Here is a 20,811-nt window from a genome sequence, read left to right as displayed (position 1 = left end):
AAGGAGATCCAACCAGTCCATCCTAAAGGAGATCAGTCCTGAGTGTTCATTGGAAGGACTGATGCTGAAGCTGAAACTCCAACACTTTGGCCACCTGATGCGAAGCGCTGACTCATTTGAAAAGACCCTGATGCTGGGAAAGATTGAGGGCAGGAGGAGAAGGGGATGACAGAGGATGAGATGGTTGGATGGCATCACGGACTCAATGGACATGAGTTTGAGTAAACTCCGGGATTTGGTGATGGACAGGGAGGCCTGGTGTGCTGTGGTCCATGGAGTTACAAAGAGTTGGACACGACTGAGCGACTGAACTGAACTGAAGCACTTCCAACGACTTGAAAAATAAGGGTGGGATACACTTCCTACTAGATAACTAGTTTATTACAAAAGGATATGGCCCCAGATGGAAGAGATGCACAGGATAAGGTATGTGGTGAGGGGCATGGAGCTTCCAAGCCCTCTCAGGGCACACCAGTCCCCTAGCCCCTGCGAGGACTTGCACATGTTCCCCAACCCAGAAACTCCGAAAACGGATTTCTTGTCTTTTTTCCAAACTTCATGAGAGCTTCTTAGCTCCCTAGTTGTCTAGAGCAATCACTATAATCTTCGGAGCGCCATTTATCACTGTTCTCTCAAAATTAGAGACAAACCCAAAGTTTTGTCCCATAGAAACAAGATGAAGTGGGATACATAGCCTACCTCTCTGCCAAACATTTCTTAAAATAATTATGCCTGCCCTTGAAGAGTCTGTAATATTATCAAATGAGGAAAAGGGAAAGGTCAGTACAAAATGAGCTGAGAGGACTTCCCCGGTGGTACAGTAGATAAGGATCCACCTGCCAATGCAGGGGACACGGGTTTGATCCCTGATCTTGGGAGATTCCACATGCCACGGGGCAGCTAAGCCCGCACACCGCAACTCCTGAAGCCCATGCGCCTGGAGCCTGGGCTCTGTCACAAGAGAATCCGCTGCAATCAGAAGCCATGCACTGTGACAAAAAGGAGCTTCCACTCACGGGAACTAGAGAAAGCCCGCGTGCAGCAATGAAGACCCAGCACAACTAAAAATTTTAAAAAATGGGTTTAGAAATTTTCATGATTTCCAAATTTGGAGATTCCTTTCAAGGAAAGAAGAGTCATTAAAAGGGTATATGTTATCATGGAAAAAAATGGAAAATAGGATAAGAAGGACTTCATGGAGGGTGGACCCAGAAATACAAGAAGCCAATACATTTTATGATGTATGTCATTATTTTACTAATATAAGAAAATCTGAATATAAAGCAATGAGATTGAGGTAGCAAGTTACACCTGACAGTCATTCTGGTGGTCACCAAATAGAGCCAATGTTGCTAAAAATTATGAAAATGAATGAATTATTCAAGGAATAGCTAGAACAGTATCTACTTGAAATAGCTCATAGCATATCGAGGGAGAAAGAAACAGACATATTCATAATCAAATGTATTCTGTGTATGAACAGATCTTTACTGATACTTAAGCTAGTGGTACAGCCCAAAGAGAATAAGGTACAACATTAAGAAAACCCTGAAAACAGTATTTTACCGGAGGAAAAAAACATGCAGTAAAGGCTTGTCATTTAAAAAGGATTGAAATGCAACATGGCATAAGATTAGTGGTGTTTTTCTCATTCCATTTTCTAAGTAAAATATTAAAGGTTAACTGAAGTTCATCTTTGACCTCTCATTCTGTAATCCTATGAAGAAAACTATTGTTTAAAACATATTTCTTAGAAAGGAAAAAGACAAAAAGATACATATGTTGGGTTGGATTCCTATTTTTTGTTCTCTTAGTGTAAAATCCCCTTTATTATTAGCAGTATGTGTGCATTTCTTCAGCTTGTATATTTAGAGACCTGGAAATGAATAAAGAAGTTTTTAAACTAACAAGTTCTTCTGTACACTGTGCTTTATCTCAGTATTGACAAATTTCAATGTGTTTTCCTATGAAGACACATGTAACTACTGAAAATACAAAAATATAGTTAAAAGTAAGGAAACAATCATATAATTCAAACAGTTTTTCAAAATAAGCTTGTCGTGATGCTGAAGCTGAAGCTCCAATACTTTGGTCACCTGATGCGAAGAAGTGACTCTTTGGAAAAGACCCTGATGCTGGGAAAGATTGAGGGCAGAAGGAGAAGGGGACCACAGAGGATGAGATGGCTGGATGGCATCACCGACTCAACAGATGTGTCTGAGTAAGCTCCGGGAGTTGGTGACGGACAGGGAGGCCTGGCGTGCTGCAGTCCATGGGGTCACAAAGAGTCGGATGTGACTGAGTGACTGAACTGAACTGGACTGCGCAGAGATGTCATGCAAGCCTCAGAATATTCTTTTCTTCACTGCATTATCAGATTAACATGGATCTGCCTCACTTACACACTTCCTTCACTAACACTTGAACTTCTGGGAGATTTGTGAACTCCTAGGAGATTATCAAGATTTTCTACCTTGCAGGGAGCTGGATGAAACAACACATTTTACGGTCACCATATGCTTTGTGAAAAGCAATATTATCTCCGATTACTTTGCACACTATGAATATGCTCTTTGTTCCTTTTAAGCATTGTACATCAAAGGAGATTCCTCTTTCTCAACTCCTGTAATGTTCATGCACAATGTCCTCAACATCGGGAGGAAATTTCTGGATATCAAATTCAAGTAGCCTGTCCATCAACTGGTCAAAACCGCCACCTACTGGTCAGTCTTTAAAATCTATTTTTCAGTTCACCCAAGCCTTGCTTTCCCATGGTAAGATCCCTTGCTTCGAAACAGTAAAGATCAGTTATAATACCAGACTTAGAATAAATTTTCTTTTTTAAAAACTTACCCTCTCTAGGGTGAACCAAAAATACCAAATTGCACAAACCTGCCGATAAAGTCGTCCCTTTTCCCAGCGTCTTTGTCCCAGGCAGTGATATCAATGATGCCGCCTCTTTCTTCATAGAGATGAAAATCAAATTGTTCCCTCCACTGAGGATTCAATGTTTTTGGCATAATCTGCAAAAACCAAAATGTTATTACTATCTCATCAACATCAGTCTTAAAAAATGCAACCTGAGACATAAATCAAACTTCAGGTACTTCCCAGAAAAGCATGTGAGATTTGAATAAGAGCTTCCAGAAATGATGGAAGTCATTAGATGTCAGCATTTTTACTGCATATGGTCTGAAAGAACCCAAAAGGACATGTCCTAAAGGCCAAGAGACACCTTCTCCTCACAGTGAACAGCAGATGAGAGATATGAATTATAGAAAAGGCAAACAGTCTCTAAGTGAAGTAGCTCACTCAGATAATAGCACCTGTTTTACATAACCAGTTAATGCATGAAGATATAACTCAAAGTCTGTGATCTTATAGTAAAGGGAGATGAGGATTTTTAGAGTTCCTTTTATCCCCCCTTACTTCCCTCTCACATAGAATTCGAACTGAATAGAAGAAAACAGACAATGAACTTCTGCAGGAGGGGGGAAAAGTAAGTTTTCGGCGGCCAGGCAAACTTTTTCCTTAGAACGACAGCACTGATGTATCATCCCCATTTTATACATGGAGAAACCAAGTCCTGAAGTTTAAGTGAGGGCACAGTCATTAAGTTTTAATAGCTAGACTATAACTCAAGTCTTTGATTAGAGTTTCAGAACTCTTTCCCCAAAGCACTATGCCAAAAATGCTTCTGAATTAATATGAGTGTGCGTGTGTATGTGTGTGTATAATCTCCATGTCATATATACAAGAAGGATATCTGATATGCAATTTTGTACCTTCAAGTATTTAGATAGACACCTAGGAATCAATGAATAAAGTGACCCATACTGATGTGTTTTAAAATTTCACTCACCATTGGGCTGGACAATATTCATTCATATTTGTTTCTCTATTCTTTCTTTTTAGCAGGAGGGCCTGTAGTGGCCTTTTCTCTTTTTAATGTATGAGAGACAGATCTTCAGATGTAAAGACTTTGAAAGCAATGAAGTATGTTATGTGCAGAGGTAATGCAAATGAATCACAATTTTTAAAGTTCATAATCTGAAATTAATCTGCAATACATCATGGATAGAAAGAGCAGAGAGAGACACATGTCCATAGCTGGGTTTCATATTTCACATCTAAAGAGCATAACTATAAAAATAAGTCATGTTTTAAGCCTATAAGAACACGGAAATAATGTTAATTGATAAAGGACAAGATGGAAGTGGTCATAGGTATCTATTTTGGGGAGTCAGTACTTTCTTTAAAGTGTTATGATTAAGCCCAATGCAGAAAAAAAAAAAAGATGACACTGGATGGATACTATGATAATTCAAATGTTTCATAATTGGGTTCAGATGAACTCCTACAGTTTTGGGGGGAGTGGACTGTTTTACTTGTTTGGCCCAAAAAAAGCCTAGGCTTTCAGATTTGTTAGGATTGTCTTCTCCATATGATTTCCCATAGGTCAGAGGTGATGTCTTCCCCTTCAGTGTGGACATTCAACAAGGTAACCCATCAGCCTGCTAACAAATCACTCTGTGGTATTTCTAACTACCTATGTTACTGGTGAGAAGTCCCTGGGCCAAAATGAGCCTGGGCAGGCTGTTGATAGAAAGTTCACAAAAATTGTGATGTGAAGGTGAAGATAGTCCCAAAGGAGAATGTGATTTTTAATACAAGATGGATGTAATCAATTATCCCAAGCTATCAATGCATACTAGCCAGAGAAGCTGATCATTCAAGGGGTTGTGTTTAGATATAACCCAGATAAATATAACTGTCACATATAGACTACTATGACCTTTACTTATTACTACTTCTGTTAATAATATGATTATTTAATATGCTATTACTAATAATATGTGTTATTACACAATGTGTTTGCTCTTCCCCTTCCTTCAGCTACTACAGTTGATTATTTATTTGGGCAAAGCAATGTTTTAAACCCTTTACATACTTGACATATAGTATTCCATCTTTGCAATAACTTTATTAGGTAGGCATTATTTTCATTCTCATCTCACAGATAAGGAAATGGAAGTCTGGAGAGGCAAAGCAACTTTGCTGTGGTGGCAGCAGAAACTCGGTCCTTTGATTTCTGAATAAAATTTTAAAACTGTGCCATCTTCATCAGTGTAAGTCAGTTTGAATAAAATGGTCCAGAGTCCTGCATGAAGATTTTTACTGCACGTCAAATAAAGCTATTTGTAGTTTGTGTACTAGGATCAGGTATGGCCAACACTCTCTGAGCATGTTATGCTCCAGGCATTGACTTGGGCTTGCTTCAGCCGTTTTTATTTTCATTTTTTCAAGAGATACTTTCTACTATTATTCTGTGTGATAGATGAAGAAATTGAGACATAGAGAAACAGTTTACCAAAGGTCACATAGCACAAAAAGAAATGCAATACAATTGCTGATCCTGTTTCCTGACATAACTTGTTCAAAAGCAGTTCTGTAAAGCATTACAAAGTGTCCAGTGTTTTCATGTCTCAAAGAGTGTGGCTATTAACCACTGCCTTCCAAGCACTGAGGGGAACACAAAAGAGATAGGTCACCTTGCTCTTGTACTTTTGATGCCCAAGTCGGAACTTCACATAGGGGTCACTCAACCCGTTTGAATCCATCGCCTTAAGGTCTCGCCCTTCAATCAATGTGATGCTGACGATTCCTCTCCAAAGGTGTGACTTTCTGTGTACGTCTGACAGGCGTAAACTTTGAGTCTGAAACTTGTGGCGAAGGAAAACAGAATTAGCTTATTGTGCTTTAAACCAAAACACCACATTTGACATGACCCTTTCCTATAGTTTTTCAAAAATAAAAAAATAGGCAGTTACAGGTTTTTGAAATTAAAAATAATTAATAGATTATTATTTAACAATTATATAATTAATGATGAAATGGTCATCTCATAAATTTAAGATGGCTGTGTAAAAGAGGTGTGTGCTCAAAATAAAGTCTAGTTTTTCAACTCAAAATTACACGCAGATGCTTGAAGACTATTGAAGAATATTTGGACATGTGTTTAATATGCTTGTGTTTAAATATGTATAAATATATAAATATAAAAGGCCTCACCCACACGGTGATATATAATTTTTAATTGGTAGCAGCTTTTTTCTGTCTCAGCTGCTTCAAAATTTTTATTATGAAAAATTGTAATAAACACAGCTAGCAATTGTCAGTAGTGATTTTTTAAAATCTATTTTTTCATCTTACAAATGGATTTTACAGGTGGTTTTTAGTTCTAAGGTTAGTTTTAAGTTCTATTCAAACAATTTAAAAGCTTTTTTTATTTCTACAGTATAAGATAACTGAGTTTCAGCTCACTAAAAAGTTAAGGTATCATAGAGCAGAATAAACTCAATATTCCTCCTAAGATGTCTTGCTTATGTCTTAAACTTGTATTACAAAATTTTAAAATTACTTATGTGATTTATATTGGCAGGTATATGTCTCTGGATTTATTTACTACTTTAGCATTTGAACATTTTCTTTAATAATTTTCAATTGCTCAATTCTAAGTCACACTATTCACATCAGTGGAACAAATTCAAAGAGTTTAAAAATCAGCAAGTCTAAAAATGGCTACACAATCTCTTTGAACTAAACAGCATAGAAAACAAACCAGAAAAAGTAGCTAAAATATTAAAGACCTTTTCAATCTGGATTCAAAACCAGGAAGTATCATAAAATTTGCTATTTTTTTCATGTTGTCAAGCACATTTTCTTCACTTACAGTCATTTCATGAAGAAATTCAATGTCTCTCCCAACCTCAAAGTACTCCACTAAATTATGGATTATCTCTACTTTTGGCTTAATTCCTTCTACATTAAAGTTATAGTTTATTTTGTATAATTTCCCTCCCACTCTGAATTTTTACTTTTTCCCTATGCTGTAGCATGCCATAGCCATTTTTATTTATCATCAGAAGTCATGCATTTTAGGATGCTTAATAGGAAAATGAAAACTACATTCTTCAAAAGATAATACTTTTAATTTTGAACATTTCCATGGAAATCTTTCTAAATCACATTGTATATTTCCCTATCCTGGTGACCAGTAAAGTCTGAACAACTCTGCTTGGTGGCTCTGCCTTATTAATATTAACATACATCCCTCACCTCCACGAGCCCAGGAACAATGTCACCTGTGTTCTGAAGAGAAACCAAGGTTACATGGAGCACCCGTACCTTCCACGGGACTCCATACCCCACTTCAGTGAAGTCCCTCTGCCCCCATCCGATTTATCCATTGGGTTTCCTCATCGATTTTGTTTGAACCAAGGATTTCTCAGGTTAAAATAACTGTTCAGAATTCACACCACCAAATAATCTTCAAGTTTTCTTTTATTCTAAGATTTCATGCTACTTATTTTATATAATGCAGCAATCAATTTTAGTGTCTGTCTGTCTATTTCTCTATCTCTCTATTTATGCTGCTACTGAGACCACAGCAGACTCTAGAGAATCAAGTTGTCAACTCAGGGAATGAAATTTTTGTTAAGGAGTATTAGTAGCAAAGAAGGAAACAAACTTTTGACAGGTAAGAAGAAACAATTATTTGAGCAAAGACCAAGCGGTTAAAAACTATTTATTTATATAGAGCTTTAGAATTTGAAAGTGCATATATATATATATATATATATATATACATTATATAATATGGTTTCCACTAAGAGTCTATGAAGCAGAAAGGCAAGTACTACTATTTTCACTTTACTGAAGAGGGATTTGAGGCTCAGAGTGGTTGGCCTAATAAATGATTGATATGTGACTAGAGCCGGTATTTCTGACCTTTATTCCTGAGCTTCTTCCAATATTTGTCTTTAGGGCAGAGACTCTCCCCAAGATTTAAAAGTAATCATGATTTAAATATATTGTTACTAAATGGTGCTCTCCAGTAAAGGTGAGTTGATTACATTTGGAACAACATTCCGGTCTACACTTTCAACTTCTCTGCCATATGAGCACATGTATTCATACTTACAATGGTCCAGCTTGCAGATGGATATACTCAGGACATTTCCCACACACTCTAGTAGCACAAATCATACGCAGCAATTGTCAAATAATAGCCGGGTACAATCCAGGTTACAAAGCAACTCTGGTTAGCAATGCTAAGTTAGGTTCTTAAATGGTACTATGTCTGAAACACTTGCTTGCATGCTCCTCCTCCCCATTTTTCACATGAGAACAAGAATCTTTTAAGATGAGAAGAAATGCTTTCCATACAATTCATCATGCTTTCACAGAAACAGAATGAACTTCATGGAGGCTTTAACTAGTGCCACTAGTTATTAGCAAATGCGCTTCTACAACCTGGAGGAACATTCCTAAAATGACTTGAGAAGCTAAGGGGCAGAGGAGGGAGACAATTTCTTAACAAAAACAGGGCTAATGAAAGTGCAAATTAAAGTGACCTGTGTAAAAAGTTAAAGTGGGGAGGTCTAAAGACATACTAACCTAATATCATTTTTAAAGTGATTTTTTCAATATGTATTTTATTAAATGGTTATTTTCTAAATAGAGACTTTGTAATTTAGCTGTGATTTGACTAACTGCCTGGTCATAAAGGGGCTTCCCTCATAGCTCAGTCAGTAAAGAGTGTGCCTGCAATGCAGGAGACCCGGGTTCGATTCCTGGGTCAGGAAGATTTCCTGGAGCAGGAAATGGCAACCCACTCCAGTATCCTTGCCTGGAGATTCCCATGGACAAAGGAGCCTGGCGGGCTACAGTCCACGGGGTTGTAAGAGTTGGGCATGACTAAGCAGCTATGTACACATAGTCATAAAACAGGTAAATATTTACCCTATATTTGAATAATAGGAACTTGAAATAAAATTACAAGGTGAAGAGGGAGGATGTAAACTTAGGCTTTGTTGTTGTTCAGCCACTCCGTCATGTCTGACTCTTTGCGACCCCACAGACTGCAGCACACCAGGCTTCCCTGTTCCTTCACCATGTCCTGGAGCCTGCTCAAACTCATGTCCATTGAGTTGGAGATGCCATCCAACCATCTTGTCCTCTGTCATCCCCTTCTCCTCCTGCTTTCAATCTTTCCCAGCAACAGGGTCTTTTTCAATGAGTCAGCTTTTTTCATCAGGTGGTCAAAGTATCAGAGCTTTAGCATTAGTCCTTCCAAAGAGTATTCAGTATTGATTTCCTTTAGGATTGACTGGTTTGATCTCTTTGCAGTACAAGGGACTCTCACGAGTCTTCTCAAATACCACAGTTCAAAAGCATCAATTCTTTGGCACTCAGCCTTCTTTATGGTCCAACTTTCACATGCATACATGACTACTGGAAAAACCACGGCTTTGACTACACAGAACTTTGTTGGCATGTATTAAAATGTCTCTGCTTTTTAATACGCTGTCTAGGTTTGTCAGTGCTTTTCTCCCAAGGAGCAAGTGTCCTTAAATTTCATGGCTGCAGTAACCATCTGTAGTGATTTTGGAGCCGAAGAAAATAATGTTTGTCACTGTTTCCATTATTTCTGCATCTATTTGCCATAAAGTGATGAGACTGGATGTCATGATCTTATTTTTTGAATGTTGAGCTTTAAGCCAGCTTTTTCACTCTCCTCTTTCACTTTCATCAAGAGGCTCTTTAGTTCCTCTTCACTTTCTACCATAAAGGTGGTGTCATCTGCTTATCTGAGGTTATTGATATTTCTCCCGGCAATCTTGATTCCAGCTTGTGCTTCATCCAGCATGGCATTTCTCATGATATACTCTGAATATAAGTGAAATAAGCAGGGTGACAATATACAGCCTTGGCATACTCCTTTCCCAATACCAAACCAGTCCGTTGTTCTGTGTCTGGTTCTAACTGTTGCTTCTTGACCTGCATACAGGTTTCTCAGGAGGCAGGTAAGGTGATCTGGTATTCCCACCTCTTTAAGAATTTAAACTTAGGCTACTAGTAGGAAAAGAGACAAGGGCTTAGCACAAATGTCTACTTGCATCTTCCTAGCAATTTCTGACTATGTGACTTGGGCACGTTCCTCCCTCTCTGGACCTCAGTTTTCTTACCTATGGATCCTAGACTATACACTAGACCCTGATGGACTAAGAGCACCACTCTCTGTGTGTCTGATGGGGTGGTCAGGGGGCTGTGTTGGGGGCCTGAATGTTAAAAAGTACATTCCATAAACAAAGATTTTATCCACTCAAGATAGTTGTTACTTTTGTTGACTTTTTACATCAAAGTTTCAGGGGAACTTTGTTCATTGGGGAACAAGTGGAAAGCTACAACTAAAACAAGCAAATTTTAAAAAGCAGTAGCTTTAATACTCCCTGTGATAGCTTCTGAATCATTTGCTTCTCTGTTTTAAGCTTCCTTCTTCCATACAGCAAAGTTCTCCAAGTGTGGTCCACAGACCAATGGCATCAGTGCCACCCAGGACCTTGTTAGAAACTCAGATCCTTTAGTCCCATCCCAGAACAATGGAACCATCAGCTCTGGGGGTGGGGCCCACTGCTCTGGTTTAACCAGTCCTCACTGGAGGGGGTTCTGATGCCCACTCAAGTGTGAGAACAGCCCCCTCCCATTTTAAAGTTCTAAGGTACATGTGCACTGGGATTCTCCTATGTTCTAACAACTACTGTTAAGTACTATAATTGCAGACATCCATTCTCTGACATGGATGCTATATATACTAATTAAAGTCCTTCTTTAGTCCTGCTTCTAAATTTACCAATTAGGAAAGCACATTGGTCTGGATATTTGGAGCATTTAAAGAGAAAAGTAGGAAGCCACTGAAAAATTATGTGGTTCATTTATTATTTCCTTTGCTAATAATTTTTCTAATAGGATATATCTAAATAATACATATTAACTGAGTGACTGATAACCAGTCAACCAAAAATTACTCATTGAGCACCTAAAGGACAAGGAATGTTAAATACATCTAAGAAACCGCTCAGCAAAATTAACATATTACAGTGCGTACTTAGTCATCTAAGATAATGTTTTCAACTACATCCTTATTGAAATAGGACTCTATTAGAGGAGGGAAAGCAAAAGGGAAGGAAGAATAAAAAGGAAAATCAACCCAGCTTCGAAGCAAAGAACCAATTCTGTAAAAGGAAAAAGCACTTGTTGAACCTTGAAAGCAGTAATTCCCAAGTCTTTGTGGGCAGTTTGCTGAAATCACCAGGCCTGATCCTCCTGGATGGGATTCAGTTCTTTTGGGCAGCACTTCATGTGATTCTCCTGTGCAGTGAAATTGCACATTCTTTAAGGAATATCCATCCAAGTTCATATTTAATAAAGAATATCAAGTTACCAGGTGACAATCTAAATTTCAAAATCTGAAGTAATTAGTCAATGACATGTAAGCAAGATTTTAGAATTAGTGAGCTGGCATTTAAACAGAATATTAGTTTATGTACATTATGCCTTGAAAATGAATTCAAGATTTCAATCCCTTTTCATACACATAAAAGATGTTAGGATAGGGGATGGTTTTCAGAAGAGTAAGTCAGCCATGAGAGTTCACAGCTCATGCAAGCTCTGAAGAAAAAAAAAAAAAACCAACTGGTTGAACTTACTTGTGCATTTTGGTAATGAGCACTCTGAAGCTCTGATCTGCAGAAGCCCAGGACAGGAAGAGCAGGCCTGCCGCCTGTCTGGATGGAAATGAACGATCAGAGCCATAGGGGAAATCTTTGGGCAACTCTCAACACCTCATGTCAATCAGAGTTTAGCATCACTCCAGCAAAAACTTATTGGAAAGAAATATGTATTTGCATCTCAAGTCACTGTCAGAAAATGTCTCCTAGCACAATGAAGACAAATGCCAGGGCAACGGTAGTTTCCAGCCACCATTTTCTTTAGTAACATAACACTGTAATGGTCAAGCAAATAAAGGACAGATTATACGGTGATAGATCCTGCTTGAGTGGTTTCAGGGTTTTGTTAACAGGTATAGCAGAGAAAAGAAGTCGAGCGGGAGAAGTCATAGAAAAAATAATTTCCCCAAGTCTGTTGCCTTCAAAGTTTTGGAGGCTGTTTCCAATGTCAAAATGGTGATAAAGTTCCAGGAGAATAAATGTTGCATGGACAGGCAATAATTATGATCATAGTACCTGCATCCCATGTGTGAATCTCTTTTAACATTTAAAGAGATATTTCTAAAGTAACAGAAATTTTGCCCCCTGTAACACTTATCTTTGCTGTCTTTGCTACTAAAAAAAACAAACCCGAAGTTCCCTTCACTACCAAGACCAAGACCAACAAGAGGTGGATAAAAAAGATAAAGCTGAACAAGAACAAATGGAAAGAAATTATAATGGCGGAGCTAAAAGTTTCTATTATATGAATTCTACAGCAGCTGGAAAGTATTATGATAAGAGTCATCAGCTTTACTAATATCAACAAGGAAGACTGAATTAGGTTAGTTCACACAAAGAAATCAAAATGTATTGAGCAGCTATTAAGTGCTGGAGTTTTCACAATCTAGTGTTTTTCATGACAAGTATTTTTAAGATACAGAAACTGAGGTACAGAGAAGATAAATACCCTACCTAATGCCAAATGACTAAAGATTGGCAAAGCAGCAATTTTAATTTGGAATTGCTGATAATTAATTTTTTATTTTTCCTACTACAGCTCAATTTTTGGACAGAGTCTTATAAGTTCAACTCAAAAATGTGTTTAATTTTTATAGGATTTGTTGAAACACTTTGACTTATATTTAGATGAAATACATCCTTGGGTATAGGTTATTAAGAAGGGCTAATCAAGGGCTTAAAGAAAGAAAAAAATTTCGAGAGGTGATAACTCTAGCATATGTTGTTAAGCAAAAGCAGTTGAGAGTTAGCCGCACTCCATCACAAATTATAGTCTCATTAAAAAGGTGGTGAAGTTGTAGAGTTTTGTATATAAATTAAGAATATCTCTAAATTCCAATTTTCATGAATAAAGTTGACTAATTCTGAAGACCCAGAGGAATCGGGTGGAGAGGGAGGTGGGAGGGGGGATCGGGATGGGGAATACGTGTAACTTTATGGCTGATTCATATCAATGCATGACAAAACCCACTGAAATGTTGTTAAGTAATTAGCCTCCAACTAATAAAAAAAAAATTGGATCACTAATAATAAAATTCCTATTATTCTAGATCCTGATTAAATCAAGAACCAAACCAAAAAAGTCTATTTAGACTTAACATGTGGCTAAAGGGACACTCAGTCGTACCAATCTTCTCCCTGTTGTGTGCAAATAATCCTTGGCTTTTGTTATCCTGGATTTTTTTTTAAACCTGTGTGAAATCTAATCCTTCTAAATGAGACCCAGATACTATGAAACTGGAGTGAAAGACATAGCCTGTGTCTTTACAATGGTTGTATGTGCAGACAGCCCTTGCCTCTATTTTCAGCACAGAGGTGCACATGCCTTTATTTAATCAAATGATCCACAAGACACTACAAAGAAGAGATAATGACAGCCTGGAATGACTGTTTTGTGCTGCAAAGCTTGGAGTGTGGAGCAATTATGAGCTCACCCCAGGCACAGGCATTTTCTATCTTTCCCTTTTCCTGCTGAGTTTATTCCAGTGAATTGCACCTGGATGATGAAGTCCAACAAGTAGATTTGTTCTACGGTCCATCCACCCTCTCAAAGGAGGATTGCCTTTACAGGAAACCCTCCCAGCGCTTTGTCCAGCCTGGTCTGAAGTGTCTCATCTAATAATAAAGTTTCGATCCCTTTTTTTCTTAGAAGATGATTCACTGGTGCTATAATCCTTAGAGAGATTCTTCAGGTTTTTATCCGTAAACTTTCTTTCCTATGTCTATTGCTTCTTGATTCAATTTATGTTGTCAGGAAGGTATTTCTGTTTACTTCAGATGTTTTAACTACCCTTTCTAAACTTAACTGTGGCCAAAAAAAAAAAAAAAAAAAGATCTTAAGCTTTTACTGTATTTGCTCAAAATATATACAAATAGAAAAGCATCATGTAAGTTGTAACCTTGTAGGTTTGCTAAAGTAATCTGTAAATATCCATCAGTGGTATGGGAAAGAAATAATGAGTCTTGTATTTGATTTAGAGAGACATTTTTTTGAGGTTTTTAACTAAAAGTTCATTTTTTCCCTAAGGGCCTTATTGTCATACCTATTGATAGAAATAATACTTGAACTTTTCCTGGGTATGTCATATATTGAGTTGTTCAGGATGTAAGCACTTTTGCACAGGATCACATTCATGTTTTACAAAGCAAATGCCTCAATACCTCTTCTCCTTGGTCTGCAGGGTCTTCCTTCCACCAAACTTTTGTTTGACCCTACCATAAAGTAGCACTCTGACTAACTCTGAATTGTTCTGTAGCCTATGCACTTTTTTTTACTCATTTCATATTATGATCCATTTCTCCATTTTTTATATGAGGCATCTTGGCATAGCCCAGCCTTCTCCATTTAAACAATATTAAAATCTCTCTTTAATTCACTGTAATGCTCTCATAAGAAGGATTGTTTAATTAGCTCTCAGTCATCAGAATCTAAACGTCTAATCAGTGGAAATAACTGGGAAGAAACTTAAATGTACTAAATATTTGAAAGAACTGCACTGAATTACCATCCTTTAATGGGAAGTTAAATGTCTTTAATGAAATCCTGACTTAGAGCAATCCAATTGGTTTCACATATTTTTATTCCTTTCATGAGAAACTTGGTAATTGCCATACCCATTGCTTAATGTTTTGTGTGCTCAGATACCGTGTTTTGATAAATTATAAATGACATGCTTTTGGAAAAATTAGAATATCCTCATATCACTTCACTTTTTTCTCTCCATTATTCTGCTCTCAAGGAAATTAAGATATAGCAAGTAGCTATGACATTGTTGAGCCAGTTCTCCCCAGGATTCAGGTTCACTCAGTGTAATTCAGGTACCATCTCCTGGACAAAGTATTAATCCTTATATAATAAATAAGCTGATAATTTTTTTCATATCACTTTCTTTTTAACTCCCAAAGCACACATACACTCTTCATATAAGATTTTATCTGAGCTGTTTAGGATTCCTGCATGTCTGAAGATATTATGGGAAACCTCTTTTTATACAGATCCTTTCCAAAAGTTCATCAGAATACAAACATTGCTCGCACAAAGAGCAATGAGGTCAGTTATAAGAGTGACTTTGAATAAGAATATGAAAGATCACACTCACTCAAAGCAGACTTGGTCACTGATTTTGTGAGATGGAACCTCAAACACAGCAACATCATAGCCCTCAAACACATCCATCCCTTCGTGGATCAGATCACAGAAGAAGGGTCACATAATGCAAGAAGGATTTGAAAGGCTGTGAATGGAGATTAACTAGGGGGCAGCTCTATCTATATGCTGAATCTCTATTCATCAGCCCCAAAAGAACTCTGCTGCTTTAAGTCTTCACCAAAATATTTATTTCTCTGACATTCAGAAGGAGAGAAATATTTGTCTTGATCATATCATTGAGGCACTTCAGGGCAACAACACCATTTCTCTGGGCCTTAGTTGGCTCCCTGGTAACATAAATGACCTCTCAAGGTTCTGCTTTTATGACTCCATTTGTTTGTAGCTCAGTATACGCTCAGAAAAAAGACAGTAGATCACTGTACTGCAGATGTAAAAATGTTATCTTTTAAATTCGCGTATTTGATATTCTAAAATACGGCAGATTAAGAGATGAGAAAGGTTAGTGAAGAATACTTAAAGATGGATACAACCAAATGGAAAGTACTGATAAGTAGAAGACTAATTTGGAAGTAGAAAGTGAAAAGATGCTGAGAAAGTCATTTGAAAGGGAAACCCTTAGAGAGCAGTGCTTACAGAGGTGGTCCTGCTGCAAGTCTTCATGATGATCATTCTGTACGTCTGCTGCCCACAGAACAAACGCTGAACACCCCTGAATTCTGTTTTCTTGGCAAAGGTGTGTACCGTATGAGCTCACCATAATTGTGGGTCTTAGGAAAACGGAGAAAAAATTTTTGCCGAAAGCTATTTTCCATTTAAGGTAATGGGGTAATTCTAAAAACAGTCACTCTGTGTCTTCATGGATAATGTATGAACATATAAGAGGAAACATTATTATTTTGCCGGCAATACAGAATAACACCAGTGAAGGCAGTCATCAGTAGACTGAAAGGAAATGAAGAAGCTATAATAATTAAAATAAGCTCATGCAAATACAAGACTGGAAAAAGAAGTGTGTGGGGAGGAGGTAGAAGATAAACAGGTATTGGTTTTACTTGCTCAATGGTCAAGTCACTGCATGACTTAATCTAGGACCTGCCTGTCTGCTTCACAGAGACACCGCAACAAATCTTAAAACTCTAAAAGGAGAAGGGTAGCTTTCAGTCATGAGCAGGTTTAAGAACCAAGAAAAGAAAATGGCAAAGTCCTGCAAGAGTAGCATTTTCACTGCAATATCTATTACTAGGTAATCACGTACCAAGTATGAATTTTTCAAGAAAGAGGGAAACTCTTGAAGGCAAAGCTGTAAGTTCATTAGTAATAAGCCGTGCCTTGCACAATGCAGAATTATAACAGAGAAAAAGGATGACAAGAGCTCATTATGTTTAAATCATGAAAGTGTAAATAAATTAAATGGCAAAAGCATTAAAAAAAATTCTTTGTGGAATTTTTTTGGTTAATTTAAATCAAAAGCAGAGTTGCTGTTTTCTAATTCACAGGGTTTTCTTTCCAAAGAAAGAACACTCATTATCTAGTATGTATATAGTACAAGATCACTGTAATATAATTATTTCCCCCAAATAGATGGAAGATTTTTTAAGAAGAGGAAAAGCATCTTTATCGACTCTCTAGACAATGCCGCATATTCCTGAAAGATCTGTGGATCTCTAATTGTTAAGAATTTGGGATAAATCTGGGCCCACTAGGAACTGACTTCAAAGCAATATGTTAAATATATGAAGTTCTTAGTTTTTACAAGTGAAGAATAAAAGAGTCACCTAAATGACAGAATAAGAGTTAATAAAAAAAGGCAAATGAATACATCTCTCTTTAAAATAGTCTATTTTAAAAAGTGAATTTCTTAATTCACATTGAACTTCCAAATTACTATAATCAGAACCAAAAGTCAAGAATACTAATATAAAGGATTTAGACATTACCCTCCAAAAGAAAGACTTCACAGAGAAATAAGATCCAAGCACTTCTTTTTCTGAGAGTTCCTAAAAATAAACAAATATTTAGCTAAATTTTGAGGTGTTTTGAGCATACTTGATTAACTCATCAAAATTAAGACAAGTAAAAACCTTAAAATGATATATCCTAAAGACACTTTGGATGTTTATGAACTGTAAATTTTCTTCTTTTGAATAAATTACATTTTTAAAATTTTAATTTTAATTAAACTGTCTTGCTCTTATCTAATCCAGTGGTAGTAAAGCTTAGAAAGGATTATTTCTGTAATTTTAAAAGAATCTACTTACCTCTTTATTAGTTGTTTATTAACGCATCTGAGTCTAACATTTTATTTTAGAAAGTAGAACTGTTTAAACATAGTTTAAAATTGAGAAATAAAAAAAAATAAGAAAATAAAATTGAGAAATAAATCTGATACTATCTGTTCCTTTTAACAAGATAATTTAACATAACAAACTGTCAGAGAATTTTAAAATAACAACAGCACAAATCTTATTTATAAACATGTACCTAGTCAATTTTGTCTGAATTCCTTACCAAAATTTTCCTAGTTTTACGATATAACACTTCGTATATATAATATAAATTACTTAGTTAATTGGAACTTCCCTAAAATGATTTTTAAAATAAATGAATACTAAGAAAGATGGCTATTTAGCTGGAAACAAAGCAACGGATTCATATTGGACATTTTATTACTTATCAGACTTTTATAAAGTGAAACCAATTTAGATTTTAGGAAATCAAGAATCCCCACTTTTAAAGAGAACATCTAAATTGCATGCATCCTTTAAACTTTATGGGAAACTGATGACAGTTATGGGAAAGCATCAACCTTTGACACTGATGTAGAGAAGGCAGTTTTGTAATTTATTTGATTATTCCACAATTTTGTGTTAACATGATTACCTAAGATGGTAGGGCCCAGGACCTCACATGATACCTGATTATGCAGAGAAGGTGTTCAATAAATATTTGATCGACTGTTAGTTACTTGGAATTACATTTGCTTAAGGATACATATTCCTTTCAAAGTGATCCTTCCAAGAAATCATGTCAGAAAGCAATAATGAACTAACATACTTTAAGGTGTGCAGCAATTTGAATAATTTAAGTTTAGAATTATATCAGAGATCATCTATGCACTCTACCTGTGATTTTTACATGAAATCTATTTCTTAATGAAACTAATTACATTTCCCTAAGTTGCTTGTACCTGGTTTGGTCAGGTAGCATAGTAATTGAGAGGTCATCAGGAAAAAGTCTTGAGTTTAAGACATGGTTTGACCGTCATTAAAGAGTTACACATTATTTGCATTTATAGCACTGGTTCTCAACTGCCATATTTAGCACACTGTCATATCAGTTTCTAGAAAAATCCTTACAAAATACACTTACAGTTGAACATTGGAGCACAAACCTTAGAAGCAATGACATCAATCTTTGATGCTATGCTACTGTTTAACTCAAAATATCCTATTGTAGCTTCTGGAAAAGAAGCATGTTGTCCTATTCTACTGCCAGTTCTTTTTTCCCCTTGATTCCCAGCTCTCTTTTAATTAAGCAGCCTGCTAAACAAAATGTGGATAAATTTTAAAATATATTAAAGAAATTATTTCTTGAAGCTCCGGACAAAAATCATTTCTCCAGAGTCAGTAACAAGTTATTCAGCTAACACTGAGTTTTTTCTTAATGCAAAATGTGTTAAGGTGACTTAAATCAATGTGAAAGTCTTGGCTCTAGACTCAGCAGTCACAACAACTAAGACAACCATTTAGCACTTAAAAATCTTGTTACTTCATTTAAAGTTCAGGTGGTCTAGTGTTAGTCACTCAGTCGTGTCCAACTCTTTGTGAACCCATTGACTGCAGCCCACCAGGCTCCTCTGTCCATGGGATTCTCTGGGCAAGACTACTGGAGTGAGTAACCATTCGCTTCTTCAGGGGATCTTCCCAACACAGGGATCAAACCTGGGTCTCCTGCATTGCAGGCAGACTCTTTACCATCTGAGCCCCTAGGGAAGCCCTTAGGCAGATTCTGTACCAGCTGAACCACAAGGGAAGCCCAAGAATACTGGAGTGGATAGCCTATCCCTTCTCCAGAGGATCTTCCCGGCCCAGGAATCCAACCGGTGTCTCCTGCATTGCAGGCAGATTCTTTACCAACTAAGTTATGAGGGAAGCCTAAGTGGTCTAAGGTGACCTAATACTGAAACTGCACCAATTCCTACTCTCTCTTCTTCTCCAGATGAACATCAGGGACAATGACCTAATTATGTGATTAGTATGCAAAGAGCAAAATGAGACTGATGAGTTGGTGCGGGTAGGGAGAAATTTTTATGGTTAAGAACTTAGGTTTCTCTGTTAAAATTTGAGAAACAAAATACTCATCACATTTGGATCCACACTGAAGTCCCCGGGCTGTGCTTTTTATGCCATGTTTAATTACTTCTGTCATTATTCACCAACTAAAATCTATATTTGATTTTACAACCTGCATTCTCATGTAAATTTAGGTTTTGCTTTCAAATAAAACAAGTTAATTTTCCTGTGGACCCTTATGTCACTTATACCTCTGATGAATATAAAATTCACAATAGATTAGCCAAGACCTTCTTTTCACTAGAATTTCTAATAATAACAATAACAAAAAACAATAATAATGAAACACCTGTTTTACAATAATGAGTTCTAAACAGAAAGTGGTGATTTTATTGTGGAGGGCAAGAAAAGTGGAGTAAACTCATTATGAATTCCAGAGAAGACTTGTCTTAAGTCTTAATTATAGATATTTAGTTACACTTCAGTCTCTGCCAAGACAAGACTTTGGTAAGTGAAGGAAAGTGCCACTTTAAAATGCTAAAATTATAAAATAACAACAAAAGGAAACAGAACAAAAACAATAGGTGTCAAGCAGATAAAAGGAAAATTATTGAAGTTATTCTGAATGATGAACTGTTGAACTATTTCTGTTGAGTTTTTTAATTTATTAAAGAAGCAAGACCCATTGGTAATATCTTTTTCAAATCTACTTTTTTTTTGCCTCCAAAAAACCCAACGCATACTAAGAAGTTTCTCCTCAAGGATTAAAAAATCCTACTATTAATCTAAAAGTTAATGAGATTTTAATTTAAACAATCTAGAAGATGTATTCTTTTTTTTTTCATTTATTTTTATTAGTTGGAGGCTAATTGTTTTACAATATTGTAGTGGATTTTGCCATACATTGACATGAATCAGCCATGGATTTACATGTGTTCCCCATCCTGAACCCCCCTCCCTCCTCCCTCCCCATCCCATCCCTCTGGGTCTTCCCAGTGCACCAGCCCCGAGCACTTGTCTCATGCATCCAACCTGGACTGGCGATCTGTTTCACACTTGATAATATACATGTCTTGATGCTGTTCTCCCAGATCATCCCACCCTCGCCTTCTCCCATAGAGTCCAAAAGACTGTTCTATACATCTGTGTCTCTTTTTCTGTCTTGCATATAGGGTTATCGTTACCATCTTTCTAAATTCCATATATATGCATTAATATACTGTATTGGTGTTTATCTTTCTGGCTTACTTCACTCTGTATAATGGGCTCCAGTTTTATCCATCTCATTAGAACTGATTCAAATGTATTCTTTTTAATGGCTGAGTAATATTCCATT

The 20,811-nt window shown here is 36.7% G+C and overlaps 1 protein-coding gene across 11 annotated transcripts in view; it reads right to left on the bottom strand.

Annotated features, from left to right (window-relative positions):
- The window catches only part of MCTP1 (multiple C2 and transmembrane domain containing 1), a 558,463-nt gene that overhangs the window by 203,314 nt on the left and 334,338 nt on the right, over positions 1 to 20,811 (bottom strand). For 4 of the 11 annotated variants that reach the window (XM_043464644.1, XM_043464640.1, XM_043464641.1 and 1 more), the window contains 4 exons: positions 17,121 to 17,180; positions 11,553 to 11,630; positions 5,553 to 5,723; positions 2,893 to 3,023 (listed from right to left, as the gene is read on the bottom strand). In XM_043464644.1, the coding sequence (XP_043320579.1) occupies positions 2,893 to 3,023; positions 5,553 to 5,723; positions 11,553 to 11,630; positions 17,121 to 17,180 (440 nt within the window). The remainder of the gene's footprint in view (positions 1 to 2,892; positions 3,024 to 5,552; positions 5,724 to 11,552; positions 11,631 to 17,120; positions 17,181 to 20,811) is intronic. The other 7 variants (XM_043464651.1, XM_043464649.1, XM_043464646.1 and 4 more) reach the window with 3 other exon arrangements.

Source organism: Cervus canadensis, chromosome 4, assembly GCF_019320065.1.
Source record: "Cervus canadensis isolate Bull #8, Minnesota chromosome 4, ASM1932006v1, whole genome shotgun sequence".
In the NCBI taxonomy this organism is placed as follows: Eukaryota; Metazoa; Chordata; class Mammalia; order Artiodactyla; family Cervidae; genus Cervus; species Cervus canadensis.
The sequence above is the reverse complement of the archived record's forward strand: the minus strand, read 5'-3'. Positions and strand labels throughout refer to the sequence as shown.